This window comes from Centruroides sculpturatus, unplaced genomic scaffold, assembly GCF_000671375.1.
Source record: "Centruroides sculpturatus isolate CEXI.00-Female unplaced genomic scaffold, Cexi_2.0 scaffold160, whole genome shotgun sequence".
Lineage (NCBI taxonomy): Eukaryota > Metazoa > Arthropoda > Arachnida > Scorpiones > Buthidae > Centruroides > Centruroides sculpturatus.
The window spans coordinates 478,314-503,315 of NW_019384435.1; the positions used below are offsets into that span (position 1 = coordinate 478,314).

Consider the following 25,002-nt stretch of genomic DNA (forward strand, 5'->3'; position numbering starts at 1 on the left):
CGGTTGAGAGAGGTTGCGGCCGAAGTTTTCATCTGTAAAACGTGAACGTCGAACGTCGACGCCGCTTACAAGATAGCTGCGCTCGACGTTCGACGTTCACGTTTTACAGATGAAAACTTCGGCCGCAACCTCGCTAATAATAATAATGTTTTTTTAATTAAGGGAAACTAAGGAAGCCACGATTAACTACATACAAATTTTTCGGTCTGGACCGGAAATCACGTGATTTGTTAAATAAAAAATGAAATATAAAATAGAACAAATTAATTTGCAAAATGAAAACAAATTGCAATTCTGCGGGGGGGAAAAAAAGAGGATGCGCTAGATTTAAACGGAAAGTTTTTTTAAACTAAATCGTTGATAAAATTTAATAAAAGATAAACATTTTTATTGAATTCAAATATTTATATTTGGTTCCAGTTAACAACTAAATATTTGTATTAACAGAAGGCTCAATATGTTTCGTACAGTTGAGTAGTTTGGATTAAAATAGGGATATTTTAGTAATTAAATTTTATTCCTTTTATTTAATCTAGTGAGTATTTGTTCAAAATTTATGTAAATTATAGGCTCGATCTTGCGTTAAGACTTGGCTGTGTTGGTTATTCTCAATACATCGTATCTTGCTGTGTATATTATAAACACGAAGAAGTTACTTTTATCATTTTGGTAGATTTTGTAAATCACTCGACTAGTACAAATATTTTAAAAAGGTTGGAAAACACTCGATACGATGTCCTTAAACGAGTGGTTTCGATCATTTGTATCTATGTTTTTTTTCGAGTGTAGTTAGTGTTTAACATAACAAATGGCCACTTGGAATGTTTAACTTGTATTAATATCAGTTTAGAGGGAATTATATCATTCTTGTGTACTCTACTCGGTGTAATTTGTATTCAAAGTCGAATAAGTATTAGTTGTTAGTCACTAGGGATTTCCTTTAGGAGCAGTCTTTTCACTCTCTTTACAAACGTCAATAGAGAAGAGGAAGATGTTTGGAAGCTCTGGAATGTGCCATCTGTGTTCATTGTTTGAAACGTCAATCTATGTTTTCATATTAGATTCTATTTTGTATTATTTCCCAAATGATTACATAGTCTTATTGTCAAAAATAGTTTTGTTCTTCAGTATTTCCCCCATCCATCCCTCTTGTTTAAAAAAAAAAAAATTCCAGAATTTTTAAAACACTCGTGGAAAACAGTTTAAAATGTTTTATTTGACATTGTTTTATTACTTTTTTTGCAGGATAAAACGTTCTTCCTTGCAGAACTTAACGTTGATTTGTCAGTTTAAATTTAGCAAAATTCAAACTGACAAATTAACGGTCTATTCTACTTTAAAAAAGAAAGAAGAAAAAAAAATTGTAAAATTAAATTTCGAACATCACGAAATATAATTAGTTTTTAAAAAATAATAAATGACTTTTATCGAATGAAGATCTTTTCATTTAACTCTCATTTATCTATTATGGATTATTTTCGCCACGATGGCATCCTAGACACTTGTACGTTAATTGCAAAATCTATTAAGGGATGCGATCAAATTTTGTATGCTTTATTTTAGTCGAAAACACCTCGTATTATCGATTTGCATGCTTTTCTACTCTCTGGATAATAAAGATCATTTGATAACGCTTCGAGATTTATAAAAGTTTTGTTGGCACCTACTTAATAAAGATATTTAAATTTAAAAGGAGAGGGAAAAAAATCCGAAAGAAAATAAGAAAAACAAAATATAAACGTTAAGATTTTTAGAAAATATTAATTTTTTTTTTTTTTACGATTTTCGGAAGGGGAGTAGATAATATTTTTAATAGTCCGTTTGATAGGAAATTGGTTGGCATCCTGGTTTTTTTGCTCGGTTTTTTTAACATAAATTCGGTCGAGTAAAGGTGTTTTTTTATGAGAATTAATTGTATTTCTGAGAAATTTCACTTCGACTAATGACATCGATATAAGAGGAAATGGAAGGAAAAGGAATAGAATATTTTAAAAGTAGCCGGTTTGTCGTGGTCGATATATCAAATGAACCATCTTTTTCACTTCGATTGACTGCATTAATGGTGATTATGATGAGGATTCGGTTCTATTAATTTTTTAAATTTATTTATTTTTATTTTTATTATTTTTTTTTCTTGTGGCGTTAATAACTCCCTCGACGAATGGTCGATTTGTTTTCACAAGTGATCGATCCGTTTATGCCGAATTAATTTATATTAATAGACTCGAATGATCAAATATATAAGCGGAGAAGTTTGTTCATACAGTTGCACTACAGCAAATATAATCGCCTATTTTGATCAGGATGTGGTGGTCTAAATTCCATCCTACAGGAAATTAAGTTGTACCGTGAAGTGATGACGACAATTATTAATAAATAGGCATACGATCCTAATAATTGTATTTCAGTTAACCGTGTCAAAGTTGATTTTTTTACGCTTTTGTATATATATATATATTTATGTACTGTACTCGATACTGTTTATATTATATTCATATAGATAAGCACACGGTAATATCAAGAGGAATAAATAAAAAAAATGGTTGAAATTCAAACACCGAAACCAATTTTTAAATAAAATCTCTTCATTTTTATTTTTTAAACTTCTAAAACAAAAAATTGAAAAATATTTCTTTAAAAATATTCTTCTTTTTTAAGTGTCGAATGAAGGAGATTGGCTGTAAAACGCTTTCTAACCCTGAAATATATCTAGAGTGTTGGGTCTTATCTCGCTCTTTCACTCCTTTCCTGCTTGTAATGGCGACTCTTATCTGTAAAGTCTCTTAACTGCCTAAACTACCGAACTTCATTAAAAATCTGGCAAAGACTACATTTTAAAGCCTTGACGTCTAAATTCATTTATCAGGAATTTTTCCTTCTCAGAGAATGTTAAACACGTTGGCTAAGATGTACGAAGCAATTCATAATTGTCTATGTGTGTGTATTTTTTTTTTTTTTTCTTTTTTCCTCCCTCCTCCTCCTCCTTCTTCTTTCCTTCGTCTGAATGATTACCGAAGTCGAAACTTCAGTGAATGATCAATTGCTGTGCACTTAACTACGAACGTTTGCAACGATCAATCTTTCGAACGACTTTCGATTTTGAGAAATGGAAAATTGTATAATTGTTTGATGGACTTGCACATTTTTAATGGAAATTGTCGAGTAAAATTTCTTCTTCTATAAAAGAAAAGGAAAAAAAATCAAATTTTAAATTAACTTCTCATAGTTTAAGTGTTTTTTTTTTTTGTTTTGTTTTGGTACCTTTTTTTACGAATACTTTATATTGCATCCATCAATAATAAAATATCATTTAAAGAAAGAAAAATGTTTAATCATTGTTCCCGAAATTGCATTCCAGACCCTATTTTATATAAGGTGTAAGTCCTGTTCGGCACATTAAAAAAAGAAAAAGGAAAAAAAAAGGATAGAAACTACTCTAAACTGACTTTTCAAAATGCTTTTCCTCTGTCGCCCAAAATATGACTTTAATTCTTTCCACCTCATTTTTCGTACAGGAACATGACTTGTTCGTTAAAGACATCCATTTGGACAAATCTAGTTCAACTAACCTATTTTTTTTTGTTCCAATATTAAGTTTAAAAAGAATGTAATTTTTATGGTCTGCAAAGGAAAAGCTTAAAAAAAAAAAAAAAAAAAAAAACCCGGAAAGAAAAATACCAAAGTTCTTTTTTGGTGGAAGGCATATTTTAAAAAGTGCTTACCGTTCGGAAATAATCCTTTTTTTCTCAATTGCGCAAGACTAATGAGATGTCGTTTGCCTTCTCAGCGTTTTCGGTTTGATTTTTCTCTTTGCACTTATCAACACGGCCGTTGAACTTATTGAAATATATTTTTTTCTTCTTCTTCTTTTCCAAGCGACATTTTCTTTTTTAGAAGGAAATAACCTTACCGATATATTTTAAGAAGTTTTCTCAGAAAGAGAAATTTTAATAATGTATTTAATATATCGGATTGAACAGAAATGAGCTTTGCCTATTTTAATCCTTGTTAAGTAAGGCTTTTATTGAAATTCTTGTTCATCTGTTGCAAAACTTTTTTTTTCTTTCCCTCTCTTCTAATTTGCATATTCGAGCGGTAGCGCTTTCATGCAAAACGTTCTATCAAATTTCTCTCATCATTTGGGTACGTTTCTCGTTTTAATTCCATATGATAAATTATGTAATAGATCTTGTTATGTAACTAAAAGTATTTTAACTTGTCAGAAATTATTTCGTGGGTAGGATTCTTTCGAAGTGAGCTACTTGGATGACATCATTTTCCGAGAAGCACGTTCTCGTGAAGGTACTTCCGTCGTGACGTTAACTCTCAGCACCCTTATCTCTGACGTCATTTCCTTTTTTACATATTTTTCGATAACTTTACACTAAACTTGCGAAACACTTTTTTTAAGTCAATTTCTTAACAATTTAAGGAAATTACTGGTTAACCTCTTACAATTTTTACCTTTTAAAACATATTTTTAAGCCGTAAGATTTGTTTTTAATGCTCTCAAATAGTAGAGCTGTAACTACACTACTTAATCTTAGTAATACAGTATGTAGATAAAAAAGGGATAATATTCTTAACAGCTGTTTAAGAAAAAGTAGTTTCTTCACTGTAACACTTACAACTTTTAAATTTTTTCCCCCCTTTTTGATACGAATGTTTAACGTTTAAAGGGAATTTGGGGATTTTTCAAGCATACGTTTTAGCGAGTAAAGAATTTTTAAGGGGGGAAAAAAGAGCAGAAAATCGTGCAAATTACTTTTTAATGTTCTGAACAATTTGTAATATTAAAAAAAAAATGACACAAATTATGAATCATTAAAAGTGCTAATGATCTTATTAGACAAGGTGGTGATGATTACGTCGTCTCCGGATGTCTAGACTAAATTATAGAAATTATAAATAATTTAATAGATCTATTATACTTTTCTTATTTAACTTTCCACTTTATTGATTTTTGTTTTTACTAAACAGATTACAACTAAATTTTTCTTTTTATATTTATTTATTGACGATGATAATTAATATATTTAAAAAAAAAATTATATGCCTATATATATAAAGGTAAACGTTTCGACGAATCGGTGATTTTTCAATAGAGACGTTCCAGCTGGCATCTTTAAAGAGGGTATGTTATAGAAAAAGTTGTGTGACGTGGACACGAGACTGGTACCAACGGTAAACAGACACGCACCATTCGCCAGCTGAGACCCCGTTCTCATTGAAATTTGCTGTAGTTTTCTCATTCAAAAAAAAAAACTGTTTTTGATCGAGACTTTTCGTTTTTTTTAGATACAATTTTACACGAAAACACTATTTTTGTTTCTTCTTCTTTTTCTTCTTACTCTAATTATGCTTCGGTATTATAATTAGGTTTTTAGCTTTTTTCGGAGGAACTGTAATTTTTCTCTAAATCCGATGATAAGCCCCATATCGGAATTTTGATCACGAAATACAGCAGATATAAAAGTGGAAAGTCGTAAATGTCGCCATCTTATCAGAGATTTTCTTTTGGCTTTCCCTGGGGGGGATCTGCATGGGAACTATCAGGACAGATGGATTTCTATTCTTTCTCTGCTTCCCTCCTCCCAATTCGAGAACAGGAAATCGAAAAACTGGTCTTTACGCTGACTAAATCCAGATATACTGTACGCTGGAGTGTATTTGGAACGGATTTTTTTTTTTTTTTTTTTTGGGTGGTGTAAATCCGTATTACGTTAGAAACAAAATTGGATCGAATCTTTACGGACCGTAAATAAATAAAGAAATAACGTCGCTACCTCCATTTCTTTTAATTTCTTTTTAACCTAGTCGAAAACGATTTAGTGTCAATTTTTCATCCTAAATTTCTTCTTTTCGTGCGCGGATAATTTACAGAAATACACTTCCATCGTACGAGTAAAATGGCTTTTAGTATCGCTGCATTGTTCTTCTCCCTAGCATTAATGCGTCATCGACAAAACCATTATCCGAAGCGAGTTGAAGATTGTTCTCTATTCATGCCTCGGATGTTTCATCAAAACCTCGATAGAACCCGAGCCGCAGTCAAAGTTCACTGGAGCAGAACCTACAACGACCCTTTCCGTGATGAAGTAGATATTCTGACGTCACTCTTCGATCACCCTCTCTCGTGTTTTGTTAGATTTCCCGTTTGACGATTTTTTTTTTCTCCCTCAGTATCCGCTTCTAACAAATTTTATTGTTACGCATCCGTTCTGGCTGCTATAACAACAGCTACCACTTCGTTACGTGTTTAAAGTACACACGTAAGACACACAATTTACGGTTTTCTCTATATAAATACATAATTCCTGGTAACGGAAGCCAATTCGAACAATGTAAAAAAAAAGAAAAAGAAAAGAAGAAAAAAGCTTAGAAATCTGGCAATTCCTTTCTGCGCCGGGTTAGAAGTGATAAATTTTCTCAGTTTAAATTTAAGACTGCAATGACCATTTTAATGACTTCTATGTCGTTCCTTACATCTTATCTCGTGGCGACACATCGCGTTAAATCTCGAGTCATAAATATAATGGTAGATTTATTCTATCAATTCGCTACGTCTTCGCAGAAAATATTTTCTGCATCCAACGTATTTATTTCGTATTAAAATAACCATTAAAAAAAAAAAGAAAAGAAAAAAAGGGAGAGGAAATAATTTAACGAGCCAATTACGCCAACGTAATTTAGAAGGTTCCTTTTTGGTAATGGATAGACATCTAATTAGATGGAATGGTCTTGTGGACAACAAGTATCAGAAAGGTTTTTGTTCCTTTTGTTTGCTTCTCGAAAGGAGCGAGTTTATTTGTAGAAAGGTAAATTCGTCTTTGTAAGGTGAATTTAATCTTAGGTATTTTATTTTTTGTTAAAGGAATTTTAATTCAACTTACATCGATTCACACTAGAAATTCTAGTGTATTTATTTAATAATAATGAATTCTACGCCTTGTATACTTCAGGACTATCTTATATAAATGCTATATTTCTTTTTTATTATTATTACGAAATCTTTTCTGCTCTTCTAGAAAACAATTTTCTAGGTTTGTATCATGATTAATGTATTCAGTTCCGTAGTCGTCGATTGTTATGTACGGCCTCATCTTGTGACATCAGAGAACGTGACCGGTTTCGGCATGATATCATGCAAACGTTTCCTTTGTTCCTACGCTTTTCTCCGTTCTAAAATTAGTTTTAGAATTGTTTTCTCGAATATTTTAATCGAGAAAAACTTGAATTCCTTCTACATCAGATTAGCGCTCGAGTTGTTGTTGTTGTTGTTGTTGTTCGGAGAGAATTTTTAATATATTTTCATTTTTTAAAAAGGGAGAGAGAAAGAGAGAGAGAGAGCTTCGTTTAATTTTAATGAGATTAGGCGAAATATCGTGATGATAATTTTCTAAAGTGACAATTATCGCCGGGCATTTAATCTGTGATTATAAACCAGAGTTAGTTGAAAATTTAATGGCGTGTGTCGCTCTCTATGCAAATGATCATTTATTCATACGTTTAAAAGACACGTATATTTTAATAGTAGACTTAATTCCGAGTTTAAACGGTCGTTAAACTATCAAAATAAACTTTGTTTTTTTTTTAATTAAAGATATCGAATTTTTATTTTATTTTTTTGAAATTTTTGACGATTAAAAGATGAGAAATAAATGACTCGGGTGTCGAGTAGAAGAGAACCTATTGTAATTTTCGTTTAATGTTTATCTGCCGTGAAGCTCTACAAATGATATATAAAATAGCTTTGTAATTACCCTATATAAGAGTAATGACTTCCTACTACTTTCTTTTATGAACATTGTATCGAATGGGTGCGGATACCATTCGGTAGGTTGACTTTTCTCATGTGTTCTAATGCAAAACCGTATGGTTCATAATTTCGAAAATTATTATTATTATTATTCCTTTTTCTTTAATTTTTCTAACGATCGATAATTAATTAATTTCTCATAAATTTTACATTCCATCACCTCGTTTATTAAATATGTTTACTCAAGATATACCAAAGTAAATAAATTAAAAATATTTTCAATATTTCTAATATATATATATATTCTTCATACATCTAACGATTACGTGTCCCCGAGCAATTCTTTAGTATAAATGAGCATTTAATATACCCCGGAGAAATAAATTTTCGACAATGTTTACTTCGAATGTATTGATTAACAGATAAAGATGTTTAATGGCTTAGAAGTTACTCAACTAACTTTAATCGTATTAACGAATCTGTTGCGATAATGCAGGAAATGAGTATTATGCTTTGTTGGCATCCATCTTGGATAGAAAGAATATCCTGATTTTTAGACGATTAAACTTATGATTCTTATACAGTCGACCCCCCTATAACACTGTTGATTATTCCGTTTTATATGAATTTCGTGTTGTACGAGTCACTTAGATTTTACAAATACGTGAGCAGTTCACAGCCTGGCACACGTATTTGTAAAATCTAAGTGACTCGTACAACATGGAATTCATATAAAACGGAATAATCAACAGTGTTATAAGGGGTCGACTGTATTTCTATTTCGAAATTGGTTTTCGAAAGTTTCGTTGGCGAATTTAATAAAGATGCGTGTAAAAATGTAATTTTTTTTTCTTTTTTTGGATATAAAAATGTTTGGCATACGAGGGAGAAAAGAAGGCGAAATGATAACTACTAACGTGTTTCCATCATTTATTGACTTTCTTGGTAATAACGTGACAAAAGCAAACACAGAAGAGACTTACTGTGTCAGTTTGTCGTCTTAATGCTTCCTGTCGTCAACTTTCCATCATCTTAATATTGTTTCGGCTCATTTCAATCGAAGTTCTTACATAGAAGAAAATTCTGTAATGCATTTACAACTTATTATAGAAGGAGAGTACAGAATAGCCTTTTTTTTTACAGTTTAATTCGTAAATATACAAGAATTTAATCATATTTAATTCTTAAAAAACATCACTGATCAGTGGTACGTTTATAACTTATTGGGGCCTAGGTATATTCGAATTAGGGGACCCCCATGTATAGTGTACTTTTCCGAGAGGAATATTTTATTATAAAAGATTAATTTGAGGTCTCCTATTAATGATTGCCTCCAGCAATTGCCAATAGGATAATGCGCCACTGTCACGGATAAATATTTCATTAAGTGTATTTTTGAAGAAGAGAGGAGAAAATGGTATTTTTGGTATAAAGAGTGTGTGTGTGTGTGTGTGTGTGTCGAGAAATAGGATGTCACATGACCCTAGCCGTTTATCATTGGTTGAGCAGAGGTGAGAAGTCCTGTTAGTGAAAGAGAAGAGGTAAGAAATTGATGGAGTCTTCTCTCTCAATAAAACTGTTGTTGAATAGCTAGATCCGTCGGTTGCTCTCCATCCGCATCATTATATCGCGCCATTTCTATCCATTAAAACTGGAGCACTTCAATTAATAATTCGACATCGTTAATGCCATCCGGCATTTATATCCTTAACATTATATTTGAAGGCGAATTAATTGCCTCCGTATTACATTAAAAAAAAAGGGTGGGGGGCAGAAAAGATAGGAACTAACTTTATGATAGGAGCCACGCATTCTTCATTAATAAAATTCCTCTTTTCAAGTGAATTAAATGTGTTTTTTATTACATTAATTTTAAAAAAAAAATAAGTTTTAAATAGTGTCGAAAATTAAATATTTTTGCCATAGAAGCAAATAAAACTGGTAGAGAATACCCCGAGTTGATCGAACCGAGTAATTTCTGGGCTGGACCCTATTGACATTGAACAAACAAGTATTTGACACGTGAGTTGGGAATTGCATTTATTAAAATTTCGAACATTCTTCGATTGATATAATCTTTATATAGAAATTCGTTCTGGTAAAATTAATAAACATGTTTTGAAAAATATTTGTTGAAATATTTCCATCCTTGTATTTTAAATAAATAAAGTTTATTATTATTACATCTATTTCTTTTATGTTTAATTAAATTTTAAATATTTTAATGGCTTTATGTATGTCAAAAGTGGGCAGACTTACTTATAAAATATATTTCTTGAATATAATATATTATAATTTATATTGCTTTTACTCAAAGTTTTTTATTTTATAAAGAAATGATATATTGCAAGTCGTAGTTTTGCTTAATATTTAACTGCAAACAACAGAATTTTGTATTTCTCGATCCATATTTAGCTCGTTCTCGACTCCCCGTTTGTAATATTTATAGGAGATAGTGGCACTTTCTTACTTTATATATATAGGCCTATATGTATATGAAAAATGTAGAATTATAAATAATGAAAAATTTTATAACCCTATACGATTATTGTATAAGGTTTTTTTTTTTTTTATGTTTACATTTCAAATTTCTTCTTAGAATCGTGGACCGGGTTTGGATATGAATGTGCAAGAAGTTTGGGCTCAAGGTGTGACAGGAAAAAATGTCGTCGTCACCATATTAGACGACGGTTTAGAAAAAGATCATCCAGATATCGCGCAAAATTACGTGAGTATATTCTAATTTATTTACTTATTTAAAAAAAAATAATAATAATCGAGAATTAAACGTATAATGAAGTGTTCCTGTTAAGTCATTCCAACACCACGAAGTGTTTCTGTTAATTAAATATTAATCTTTTAATAATTTAATACCAATTCAAATTTTATATACGTACTATTATTTAAAACAGTTTCCTCTCCCTTAAATTTACATTGAATACTAAGATAATTTTAATTTTACAAAATGAAGTCAAAGGAATACAATTGCATAATAAAACATGCCATTTTACAAAATGGCATGTTTTATTATGCAATTGTATTTATTTATACCAGAATGGTAAGTTTATAACTGTTCAGAATAAAAGTTAGCATATGTAAAACATGCAGATTGCTTCAATATTCAATATAAAATGGGAGGAAAACTTAACAAAATATTCAATTATCGAATGGTTAAAAAAAAATAAACTTCCTTCCGTAAATAAATGAATAAATTAACGAGTTTTAACCGAAATAAAACGAAGATTAACTTTAAAATATTCTTATTTTATTTTAGATTTTAATCTTTCCAGTAAATTTATGAAACGGAACTGGCAAAATTTCTTATCTTAATCCGTCCAAAACGTCCTGTAGTGTGCAATTAATTTTATTTTTTTAAATTCTTTGGAAATTCGTTTCGACATCGTAATCAGCGTGTACATTAATTACTGTATTTGAAAAAAAGATATGAGATAATAATAAAGGAAATTCGTATATTCCTTTAATATTGCTTACATCTTGATGATCGTAGACTCTATATAGAATCCAGTATTACTTACGCAATTAATAGAAAACTCTGTCCGTTTTCAATAAATTTACACACTTTTTTTTTCTTTTTGAAAAAAAAGAAATGGCAAAATTAATTTCGATTTTACTCATAGCTAATTCGTTTACTCGTTATCACTTAACTTATTATTATTATTATCTACATTGACGATCTCAATATTCAGGTTAATGGCGGTGTGTTAACTTCTTTCTAATCCTCCTGACAAAAAAAAAAAGGGATTAAATGAGAAAAGAAGTCTTTTTTATATATATATATAAAGTTAGTTTAATAATAATTTTAAGTTACTGAAGTAAATTAAGCTCAAAATTCATTAATCAAATTTCATTTCCTCATTTAAATAATTCGACATTTTGTGTACGTTACTTATTAATGTAGTTCAGTAACTTTAGGCCATATAATTGTTCTGTTTCGATGTAAACAACGCTTAGAATTATTATGAAAGGCAATAGAATAAGCAGTTAAAAGCTGAAGCGAATTGAAATCATTTCCAAATATTTGTGTAGTTTACTGTTGAGACGATTAGAATTTCGAATTATAAAAAAATATGATGATTTAATTGCTTAGCACGAGTAAAATAACATAGGGAGTATTATGCTTTATATGGAATGGTTATGACAATTAATGGTGATTAGCGATCGTTTTTTAATCACGATTTTCTCATAATTGTTGATGGATCATTCGGCTTAAACTTAATGTAATTATTCTCTTATTATATATAGAATAATTATGTTAAGAAAATATTAATGAGAATTTAAAAGTATTCTACTTTTACCGGTAATAAATAATAACTATGCAATTATATATCCTTAAAACGAGTGTAACAAGTAAAAAATATATATTTTTAAGTTATTGCGTGATGTGTTTTTTTAAAAAAATATATAAGTATAATTGACTTAATTCTGCTGAGAAAATCTTCAGAAACGTTTGCAATTAGCAACACACGAATTAACTGCATTCACACGGTCATTCATAAGAACAGAATTCTCACGTTGATATTAAAAAACAAGTGAAGAGTTTTTTTTAGATCTAAGCATTAAAAAAATTAATAAAATTAATGATTATTCGATTTTCCCTTGATAAAAAAATAAATTTTTTGTAATTTTAAAAAATATAGGTATATATATATTCCCCCATTGATTATAGCGACTAATCCAGTTATAACAAATTCGTTTAAATAACAGCTTAGTGTGAGATGAGAACTGTAAATAACAAAGTTTGAAAATAATTAAAAGGAAGTTCGGTTGATAAAACTAATGAGGTTAGATCTGCCCGGTTTTTTTTAGAATATTGAAGTTATTTTCTAATTAAGAGTTTTGTGTTGTCAACAAAAGATCCGTATCAATGTTGGGAGGTATTTAAATTTTAAACTGTGCCTATCGGGCGGATCCACGGTAGGCTACAGGAGCATAACCCTCCCCATTGACACATACCCTCAAAAAAAAAAAAAAAACTAAAATTTATTTGTTCGAACTTCAATACAATCTGCAGTACAATCGTCTTGTGTGTGTTATAAAAAGGCAGTGCCGTAACTAGGCAGGTGCAAGAGGAACAGGGCCCAGGACGAGAGGGGCCTTAAAGTGGGTCTCAGTATTTTAAGATTTTAAAGGAATCGATTAAGTTAAAGTTAAAAAATAACCGACCATTTCTATCGTACAGTTGACCCCCCTATAACACTTGATTTTTCCGTTTTATATGAATTCCATGTTGTACGAGTCACTTAGATTTTACAAATACGTGTGCCGGGCTGTGAACGGCTCACGTATTTGTAAAATCTAAGTGACTCGTACAACATGGAATTCATATAAAACGGAATAATCAACAATGTTATAGGGAGGGTCGACTGTATTTGTTTATATTTTTTTTTTACTAAAAAAGAAAGTGCCAAAAATAAAATTTTGTACAGGACACGTGTAAAGTTAGTTAGGTCACTGATAAAAGATACTGTACTTATAATTACTCAAATATTTAAGAACAGAAGAACCTCTTTCGGATTCTTCTGGATCCGCCACTGATGATGATAGCTTTATTCTTTTTAGGTTAAAAAAAATACCCGAAAGGTACATCAAGATACATTTTTTTTTTCTTTCTTTCTTTTTAGAATAAACATTCATTTCTGTGTTAATTCTAACGCATTATATTTCATGTATTAAAATGTATACATTAGATTTATAACCCGGAGAAAAATTTTCCGATAGATTTTTACGTATCAAAATAAAATTACGATAACACGCGATATGCAAATCAGAATTTTTATTTTGTTACTCTAGACATGTTTTGTTGCGGTTCGACAAATATGTGACAAAGATACTCAACGGATTAGTTTATGGTCTGGTAAACACGTAACAACCCCGCTAGAAATATATATATATATATATTATTTTTAATAAATAAATAGCAATATGTGACGAGTTTTTAACACAGTCGAACCGTTTCCTTTAACGAATTTTCTCTGTTACAATTAAGGGGATGAAACTTTATTGACTAAAATACATTAAACAACCTACTTTAATGGAAATTACAGTATTATTATATAAAAAGAAATCTATTCAATTATATATATAACGTATTTTTAATAATCTGCGTAAAGTTTGACCTTATTGGTTTATGTTAATTTTGTCCATTTACGTATCGGCAATTGGTTATGAATAGTTTTCACAAACATCTGTCTTGGAGTAAAAAGGACTCGAGGGAGGAGGAAACGTTCAATTCGACGTTTTCCATTTCTATTATAGTAGCAACTATATAACAAAAGAAAATGCAAATAGCCTGAGTTTGAAAGCATATCTTTTATGATAAATGCCGTAGTAATATAATCTATTTTTGTTCGAGCGGTAATATTTTTTTTTACCTTCCCTCCTTCTCTCCCTCCCTCTAAATTTCGTCTTGGAAATTACATTCGTACGGATCTATAAAACAGGTTATAAATTTTATATTTAAAAGTTTTCCTTATAAAGTACAGTAGGGTTTTTTCTTTATTTGGGGGAGAAAGTCGTTTAAAAATTGTGTATTTTTTTTTTTTTTAAATTTTCGACGTTAATCTCAATATAAGCTAGTTACGTAACGTATGTTAAATATATTTATAATTAGTTAACTAGTAGGACATAATGCGTTTTGTGGCAAAATCAAATATATATTACTGTTAATATCGATTGCTGTATAACGAAGCGAAATAATTAACTAGACGTAGTTCATCTCAAGGTCGAGGAACCGGGTTAATATATCGAAGTCAATTTTAGTGCCTTTTTTTAAAAAAAAAAAAATTCAAAAATGTTTTTAAATTTATTTAAATCGGAGGTAATATATAAATTGGGCGGTATCAAACGTTGTCAATGTATTTTCAACGTCGAAGCAACTGCAGCGCCACTTTAAACCGTCTGAGAATCTACTGTTTAGTAGTTTACCTCTAGAAAAAGAGAGGTTATTCCTCTGACAGAGATCTTGTTACACACACGTGTTCGGTTGTTAATAGAGGAAACGTAAAAAGTATCAATTAAGATAATTTTTAATTTGATGTAAAATAAACAATTTTTAAAATTTGTACATTTATCTGAAAGCAATAAGCTTATATACAGAACTTTAAAACATACAACAGAACAATTATCACATATTATAAGATCCAAAAGGACATACAGCAACACTAAACCTGGCATTTATGCCATAAAACTCCAAATCCATGAATTTTTCGGGGGTGGTCCGCCCGGATATGTCGGGCCCCGTCTCTCACCACCTGGCCGCATAATGGGCTTGCTAAAAGAGGCCTTCTTAGTGCCCACAGGGTGAAATAGGGAGGAAACCCAAATCCAAGCAACTAAAATTATCATTTCTTTTTTTGGTAGGATCCGGAAGCTAGTTTTGATATTAATGATCACGATCCTGATCCGCAACCCAGATATGATCTGCTAGATTCTAATAGGTAATGTTTCTTTTGTTAAAATTAAAAATGAATAGAGCAAATGCTAATATGATTGTTTTCAAGGCATGGAACGAGATGTGCGGGTGAAGTTGCTGCTCAAGCCAACAATAGTTTCTGTGCTCTAGGAGTTGCCTATAGAGCTAAAGTGGGAGGTATAATTTTTCATTTTAAAATTTTCAATTATAAGTTATAGCAATAAAACCATTTGTTTAATTTCTTCATTTCATCTGGAGCAGAATATACATTGGTAATGTAATAATGCTCAGATGTGCTGTACTGTTAGCAATAAATGGAAGAGTTAATATGTAGTAATTCATTAATAAATTTATTCTTATGGTGGATAATTAGGTGTCAAGATGTTGGATGGAGATGTGACAGATGTCGTGGAAGCTCGGTCGCTCAGTCTCAATCCCCAGCATATAGATATTTATAGCGCTTCTTGGGGACCAGATGATGATGGAAAAACTGTGGATGGTCCCGGAGTGCTTGCCACTCGTGCTTTCACAGATGGAATTAAAAATGTAATGCATTCTCTAAGTGTTAAAATTCCACTTTTTTAAAAAATAAATTATTTATTCTATATGTAAATTTAATTTTTAGGGTCGTCGTGGATTGGGTTCCATCTTTATCTGGGCTTCTGGAAATGGTGGTAGAGAGCATGATAATTGCAATTGTGATGGATACACCAATGCGATCTGGACTTTATCTATAAGCAGTGCAACGGAAAATGGATTAGTGCCATGGTATAGTGAAGCATGCTCTTCTACTCTGGCAACTACTTACAGTAGTGGTTCCACAGGTGAAAGACAGATTGTGAGTTTCACACATGCATACATTTATTATTATTTTTATATATTATATAAATATATTATATATAATGTGTATATATTTTTGTACCAGTATTTTCAATATTCTTACTTTATAAAAAGTTTACCATCATTTACAATTTAAATATAAGTACAGTATTTAAAATTAATACAAAATTATATAACGTATTTTTAAGAATCTGCGTAAAGTTTGACCTTATTGGTTTATGTTAATTTTGTCCATTTACGTATCGGCAATTGGTTATGAATAGTTTTCACAAACATCTGTCTTGGAGTAAAAAGGACTCGAGGGAGGAGGAAACGTTCAATTCGACGTTTTCTATTTCTATTATAGTAGCAACTATATAACAAAAGAAAATGCAAATAGCCTGAGTTTGAAAGCATATCTTTTATGATAAATGCCGTAGTAATATAATCTATTTTTGTTCGAGCGGTAATATTTTTTTTTACCTTCCCTCCTTCTCTCCCTCCCTCTAAATTTCGTCTTGGAAATTACATTCGTACGGATCTATAAAACAGGTTATAAATTTTATATTTAAAAGTTTTCCTTATAAAGTACAGTAGGGTTTTTTCTTTATTTGGGGAGAAAGTCGTTTAAAAATTGTGTATTTTTTTAATTTTTTACGCCAATCTCAATATAAGCTAGTTACGTAACGTATGTTAAATATATTTATAATTAGTTAACTAGTAGGACATAATGCGTTTTGTGGCAAAATCAAATATATATTACTGTTAATATCGATTGCTGTATAACGAAGCGAAATAATTAACTAGACGTAGTTCATCTCAAGGTCGAGGAACCGGGTTAATATATCGAAGTCAATTTTAGTGCCTTTTTTTAAAAAAAAAAAATTTCAAAANTAGAAGCAAATAAAACTGGTAGAGAATACCCCGAGTTGATCGAACCGAGTAATTTCTGGGCTGGACCCTATTGACATTGAACAAACAAGTATTTGACACGTGAGTTGGGAATTGCATTTATTAAAATTTCGAACATTCTTCGATTGATATAATCTTTATATAGAAATTCGTTCTGGTAAAATTAATAAACATGTTTTGAAAAATATTTGTTGAAATATTTCCATCCTTGTATTTTAAATAAATAAAGTTTATTATTATTACATCTATTTCTTTTATGTTTAATTAAATTTTAAATATTTTAATGGCTTTATGTATGTCAAAAGTGGGCAGACTTACTTATAAAATATATTTCTTGAATATAATATATTATAATTTATATTGCTTTTACTCAAAGTTTTTTTATTTTATAAAGAAATGATATATTGCAAGTCGTAGTTTTGCTTAATATTTAACTGCAAACAACAGAATTTTGTATTTCTCGATCCATATTTAGCTCGTTCTCGACTCCCCGTTTGTAATATTTATAGGAGATAGTGGCACTTTCTTACTTTATATATATAGGCCTATATGTATATGAAAAATGTAGAATTATAAATAATGAAAAATTTTATAACCCTATACGATTATTGTATAAGGTTTTTTTTTTTTATGTTTACATTTCAAATTTCTTCTTAGAATCGTGGACCGGGTTTGGATATGAATGTGCAAGAAGTTTGGGCTCAAGGTGTGACAGGAAAAAATGTCGTCGTCACCATATTAGACGACGGTTTAGAAAAAGATCATCCAGATATCGCGCAAAATTACGTGAGTATATTCTAATTTATTTACTTATTTAAAAAAAAATAATAATAATCGAGAATTAAACGTATAATGAAGTGTTCCTGTTAAGTCATTCCAACACCACGAAGTGTTTCTGTTAATTAAATATTAATCTTTTAATAATTTAATACCAATTCAAATTTTATATACGTACTATTATTTAAAACAGTTTCCTCTCCCTTAAATTTACATTGAATACTAAGATAATTTTAATTTTACAAAATGAAGTCAAAGGAATACAATTGCATAATAAAACATGCCATTTTACAAAATGGCATGTTTTATTATGCAATTGTATTTATTTATACCAGAATGGTAAGTTTATAACTGTTCAGAATAAAAGTTAGCATATGTAAAACATGCAGATTGCTTCAATATTCAATATAAAATGGGAGGAAAACTTAACAAAATATTCAATTATCGAATGGTTAAAAAAAAATAAACTTCCTTCCGTAAATAAATGAATAAATTAACGAGTTTTAACCGAAATAAAACGAAGATTAACTTTAAAATATTCTTATTTTATTTTAGATTTTAATCTTTCCAGTAAATTTATGAAACGGAACTGGCAAAATTTCTTATCTTAATCCGTCCAAAACGTCCTGTAGTGTGCAATTAATTTTATTTTTCTAAATTCTTTGGAAATTCGTTTCGACATCGTAATCAGCGTGTACATTAATTACTGTATTTGAAAAAAAGATAAGAGATAATAATAAAGGAAATTCGTATATTCCTTTAATATTGCTTACATCTTGATGATCGTAGACTCTATATAGAATCCAGTATTACTTACGCAATTAATAGAAAACTCTGTCCGTTTTCAATAAATTTACACACTTTTTTTTTCTTTTTGAAAAAAAAGAAATGGCAAAATTAATTTCGATTTTACTCATAGCTAATTCGTTTACTCGTTATCACTTAACTTATTATTATTATTATCTACATTGACGATCTCAATATTCAGGTTAATGGCGGTGTGTTAACTTCTTTCTAATCCTCCTGACAAAAAAAAAAGGGATTAAATGAGAAAAGAAGTCTTTTATATATATATATATATAAAGTTAGTTTAATAATAATTTTAAGTCACTGAAGTAAATTAAGCTCAAAATTCATTAATCAAACTTCATTTCCTCATTTAAATAATTCGACATTTTGTGTACGTTACTTATTAATGTAGTTCAGTAACTTTAGGCCATATAATTGTTCTGTTTCGATGTAAACAACGCTTAGAATTATTATGAAAGGCAATAGAATAAGCAGTTAAAAGCTGAAGCGAATTGAAATCATTTCCAAATATTTGTGTAGTTTACTGTTGAGACGATTAGAATTTCGAATTATAAAAAAATATGATGATTTAATTGCTTAGCACGAGTAAAATAACATAGGGAGTATTATGCTTTATATGGAATGGTTATGACAATTAATGGTGATTAGCGATCGTTTTTTAATCACGATTTTCTCATAATTGTTGATGGATCATTCGGCTTAAACTTAATGTAATTATTCTCTTATTATATATAGAATAATTATGTTAAGAAAATATTAATGAGAATTTAAAAGTATTCTACTTTTACCGGTAATAAATAATAACTATGCAATTATATATCCTTAAAACGAGTGTAACAAGTAAAAAATATATATTTTTAAGTTATTGCGTGATGTGTTTTTTTAAAAAAATATATAAGTATAATTGACTTAATTCTGCTGAGAAAATCTTCAGAAACGTTTGCAATTAGCAACACACGAATTAACTGCATTCACACGGTCATTCATAAGAACAGAATTCTCACGTTGATATTAAAAAACAAGTGAAGAGTTTTTTTTAGATCTAAGCATTAAAAAAATTAATAAAATTAATGATTATTCGATTTTCCCTTGATAAAAAAATAAATTTTTTGTAATTTTAAAAAATATAGGTATATATATATTCCCCCATTGATTATAGCGACTAATCCAGTTATAACAAATTCGTTTAAATAACAGCTTAGTGTGAGATGAGAACTGTAAATAACAAAGTTTGAAAATAATTAAAAGGAAGTTCGGTTGATAAAACTAATGAGGTTAGATCTGCCCGGTTTTTTTTAGAATATTGAAGTTATTTTCTAATTAAGAGTTTTGTGTTGTCAACAAAAGATCCGTATCAATGTTGGGAGGTATTTAAATTTTAAACTGTGCCTATCGGGCGGATCCACGGTAGGCTACAGGAGCATAACCCTCCCCATTGACACATACCCTCAAAAAAAAAAAAAAAACTAAAATTTATTTGTTCGAACTTCAATACAATCTGCAGTACAATCGTCTTGTGTGTGTTATAAAAAGGCAGTGCCGTAACTAGGCAGGTGCAAGAGGAACAGGGCCCAGGACGAGAGGGGCCTTAAAGTGGGTCTCAGTATTTTAAGATTTTAAAGGAATCGATTAAGTTAAAGTTAAAAAATAACCGACCATTTCTATCGTACAGTTGACCCCCCTATAACACTTGATTTTTCCGTTTTATATGAATTCCATGTTGTACGAGTCACTTAGATTTTACAAATACGTGTGCCGGGCTGTGAACGGCTCACGTATTTGTAAAATCTAAGTGACTCGTACAACATGGAATTCATATAAAACGGAATAATCAACAATGTTATAGGGAGGGTCGACTGTATTTGTTTATATTTTTTTTTTACTAAAAAAGAAAGTGCCAAAAATAAAATTTTGTACAGGACACGTGTAAAGTTAGTTAGGTCACTGATAAAAGATACTGTACTTATAATTACTCAAATATTTAAGAACAGAAGAACCTCTTTCGGATTCTTCTGGATCCGCCACTGATGATGATAGCTTTATTCTTTTTAGGTTAAAAAAAATACCCGAAAGGTACATCAAGATACATTTTTTTTTTCTTTCTTTCTTTTTAGAATAAACATTCATTTCTGTGTTAATTCTAACGCATTATATTTCATGTATTAAAATGTATACATTAGATTTATAACCCGGAGAAAAATTTTCCGATAGATTTTTACGTATCAAAATAAAATTACGATAACACGCGATATGCAAATCAGAATTTTTATTTTGTTACTCTAGACATGTTTTGTTGCGGTTCGACAAATATGTGACAAAGATACTCAACGGATTAGTTTATGGTCTGGTAAACACGTAACAACCCCGCTAGAAATATATATATATATATATTATTTTTAATAAATAAATAGCAATATGTGACGAGTTTTTAACACAGTCGAACCGTTTCCTTTAACGAATTTTCTCTGTTACAATTAAGGGGATGAAACTTTATTGACTAAAATACATTAAACAACCTACTTTAATGGAAATTACAGTATTATTATATAAAAAGAAATCTATTCAATTATATATATAACGTATTTTTAATAATCTGCGTAAAGTTTGACCTTATTGGTTTATGTTAATTTTGTCCATTTACGTATCGGCAATTGGTTATGAATAGTTTTCACAAACATCTGTCTTGGAGTAAAAAGGACTCGAGGGAGGAGGAAACGTTCAATTCGACGTTTTCTATTTCTATTATAGTAGCAACTATATAACAAAAGAAAATGCAAATAGCCTGAGTTTGAAAGCATATCTTTTATGATAAATGCCGTAGTAATATAATCTATTTTTGTTCGAGCGGTAATATTATTTTTTTTTTATCTTTCCCTCCTTCTCTCCCTCCCTCTAAATTTCGTCTTGGAAATTACATTCGTACGGATCTATAAAACAGGTTATAAATTTTATATTTAAAAGTTTTCCTTATAAAGTACAGTAGGGTTTTTTCTTTATTTGGGGGAGAAAGTCGTTTAAAAATTGTGTATTTTTTTAATTTTTTACGCCAATCTCAATATAAGCTAGTTACGTAACGTATGTTAAATATATTTATAATTAGTTAACTAGTAGGACATAATGCGTTTTGTGGCAAAATCAAATATATATTACTGTTAATATCGATTGCTGTATAACGAAGCGAAATAATTAACTAGACGTAGTTCATCTCAAGGTCGAGGAACCGGGTTAATATATCGAAGTCAATTTTAGTGCCTTTTTTTAAAAAAAAAAAAATTCAAAAATGTTTTTAAATTTATTTAAATCGGAGGTAATATATAAATTGGGCGGTATCAAACGTTGTCAATGTATTTTCAACGTCGAAGCAACTGCAGCGCCACTTTAAACCGTCTGAGAATCTACTGTTTAGTAGTTTACCTCTAGAAAAAGAGAGGTTATTCCTCTGACAGAGATCTTGTTACACACACGTGTTCGGTTGTTAATAGAGGAAACGTAAAAAGTATCAATTAAGAGAACTTTTAATTTGATGTAAAATAAACAATTTTTAAAATTTGTACATTTATCTGAAAGCAATAAGCTTATATACAGAACTTTAAAACATACAACAGAACAATTATCACATATTATAAGATCCAAAAGGACATACAGCAACACTAAACCTGGCATTTATGCCATAAAACTCCAAATCCATGAATTTTTCGGGGGTGGTCCGCCCGGATATGTCGGGCCCCGTCTCTCACCACCTGGCCGCATAATGGGCTTGCTAAAAGAGGCCTTCTTAGTGCCCACAGGGTGAAATAGGGAGGAAACCCAAATCCAAGCAACTAAAATTATCATTTCTTTTTTTGGTAGGATCCGGAAGCTAGTTTTGATATTAATGATCACGATCCTGATCCGCAACCCAGATATGATCTGCTAGATTCTAATAGGTAATGTTTCTTTTGTTAAAATTAAAAATGAATAGAGCAAATGCTAATATGATTGTTTTCAAGGCATGGAACGAGATGTGCGGGTGAAGTTGCTGCTCAAGCCAACAATAGTTTCTGTGCTCTAGGAGTTGCCTATAGAGCTAAAGTGGGAGGTATAATTTTTCATTTTAAAATTTTCAATTATAAGTTATAGCAATAAAACCATTTGTTTAATTTCTTCATTTCATCTGGAGCAGAATATACATTGGTAATGTAATAATGCTCAGATGTGCTGTACTGTTAGCAATAAATGGAAGAATTAATATGTAATAATTCATTAATAAACTTATTCTTATGGTGGATAATTAGGTGTCAAGATGTTGGATGGAGATGTGACAGATGTCGTGGAAGCTCGGTCGCTCAGTCTCAATCCCCAGCATATAGATATTTATAGCGCTTCTTGGGGACCAGATGATGATGGAAAAACTGTGGATGGTCCCGGAGTGCTTGCCACTCGTGCTTTCACAGATGGAATTAAAAATGTAATACATTCTCTAAGTGTTAAAATTCCACTTTTTTAAAAAATAAATTATTTATTCTATATGTAAATTTAATTTTTAGGGTCGTCGTGGATTGGGTTCCATCTTTATCTGGGCTTCTGGAAATGGTGGTAGAGAGCATGATAATTGCAATTGTGATGGATACACCAATGCGATCTGGACTTTATCTATAAGCAGCGCAACGGAAAATGGATTAGTGCCATGGTATAGTGAAGCATGCTCTTCTACTCTGGCAACTACTTACAGTAGTGGTTCCACAGGTGAAAGACAGATTGTGAGTTTCACACATGCATACATTTATTATTATTTTTATATATTATATAAATATATTATATATAATGTGTATATATTTTTGTACCAGTATTTTCAATATTCTTACTTTATAAAAAGTTTACCATCATTTACAATTTAAATATAAGTACAGTATTTAAAATTAATACAAAATTTGTCAGTAAAACAAAAATTATTATTGAATATTATTTAAAAAAAGACATGACAATGTCAAAATTTAAAATGAAATATCATAGTAACAATAATTTTTTGATTTTTATATTATATTATATTATATAAATATTTTTATAGGTGACAACTGATCTCAGACAACAGTGTACTTCTAGTCATACTGGAACATCAGCATCAGCTCCACTTGCTGCAGGAATCTGTGCTTTAGCACTTGAAGTTAAGTGAGTAACTTTCCTTTTAAGATATTATTTGATTGAATTTGAAATGAATGGAAACAATACATTCTTGACATAAAAAATGAACTTAATTAAACATTATAATTCATAATAGTTTTAAAATTTTGCAATTTATTAGCAAAACAACATTTTCTTATATCAGTAAAAATTGATAGAAATTTATTCCTTCACTGATATAAGCTATTAAAGCAAAGAAAAATTACATTGATCTGAGATAGAATCCAAATAATTCCTTTCAAAACATCATGATGGCATTAATCACCTGAGAGAATGACACTCATTCTTTCTTTATCTCTTCACTCTGTCCTGGTTAATGTATTTCACTTGTTTTCAAATGATATATAAACTTGATTCTTTTTAGGAGTAAATGTTTTTTTCACCATTTTTAATTTTATTTTTAAATTACATTAATTTATTTTAATTATGATTTTTGTATTTTTATTAAAACTTTATTAATTTTAAATAATCAATAAATAAATTTTAACTTATGCAATATATTGTATTTTGAAGCATATACACTGAAATTGAAAAGTTAAGCATAATTGTGAAAATCTACAAAAGCAAAGGGTTAAAACCAACAGAACAGGAGAAATGTTTACTTAGATTAGTCACACATGTAAACAAATCACTGCAATTGAAAATATCAACAGATGTCAGATGAACAAAGAATATGATATCACAGTTCAATAAATTACAGGTGACTGACCCTAAGTGTCTTATTCCCCCTTTTTTTTTTTTTATTAGGACAGTCATCACCAACTGAGATGTTCAGAAAAGTCAATGTGCCACAAGTGTCATATCTAGAGTCATCAAGCAACTTCCACCTCCATCAAAACCATATATTGGTTTTGCTGGAGGTTGCTTGATGCAATCAGACAATGTCTGCCAGAAAAAATACTCTGCAGACGTTATAGCTGGTTCAAGAGTTTAAAGATCAACTGTTTACTGATGGATCAGGACAAGTGGTCTCTGCTAGACACCCAGCAGTTTTTGATCTAATACCACCGAATTTTGATCAAGTCTGTCTCCTAAATTTTGATTAATTGAATTGAAATTTGTACTGGTTTGGTATATAATTCCTAATCAGTTGAAAGTTAGAACAAATCACCTCATTGACTGCTTATTAAAAAAATGTATTACTACTTTTTATTAATGATTTAGATATATCATATAATGAGTTTTTGTAAATACAAATATTATGAAATGTTAAATTAAAAAAAAAACTTTTTCAAAAAATAATTTTGCATGCCATTTTGTAAATTTCCAAATAAATAATATACTTGTACATGATCAAAATTATGAAGTTGATCTAATACTAAATTTTACCAAA

General features: G+C 29.9%; 1 protein-coding gene across 1 annotated transcript in view; it reads left to right on the forward strand.

The window, feature by feature from the left end:
• LOC111619913 (kexin-like) overlaps positions 1–25,002 on the forward strand; it is a 63,542-nt gene that overhangs the window by 7,314 nt on the left and 31,226 nt on the right. The window contains 11 exon segments of the mRNA XM_023361737.1: positions 10,359–10,487; positions 15,140–15,216; positions 15,280–15,368; positions 15,565–15,737; positions 15,817–15,959; positions 17,540–17,708; positions 22,359–22,435; positions 22,499–22,587; positions 22,784–22,956; positions 23,036–23,248; positions 23,557–23,657. Of these exon segments, the coding sequence (XP_023217505.1) occupies positions 10,359–10,487; positions 15,140–15,216; positions 15,280–15,368; positions 15,565–15,737; positions 15,817–15,959; positions 17,540–17,708; positions 22,359–22,435; positions 22,499–22,587; positions 22,784–22,956; positions 23,036–23,248; positions 23,557–23,657 (1,433 nt within the window).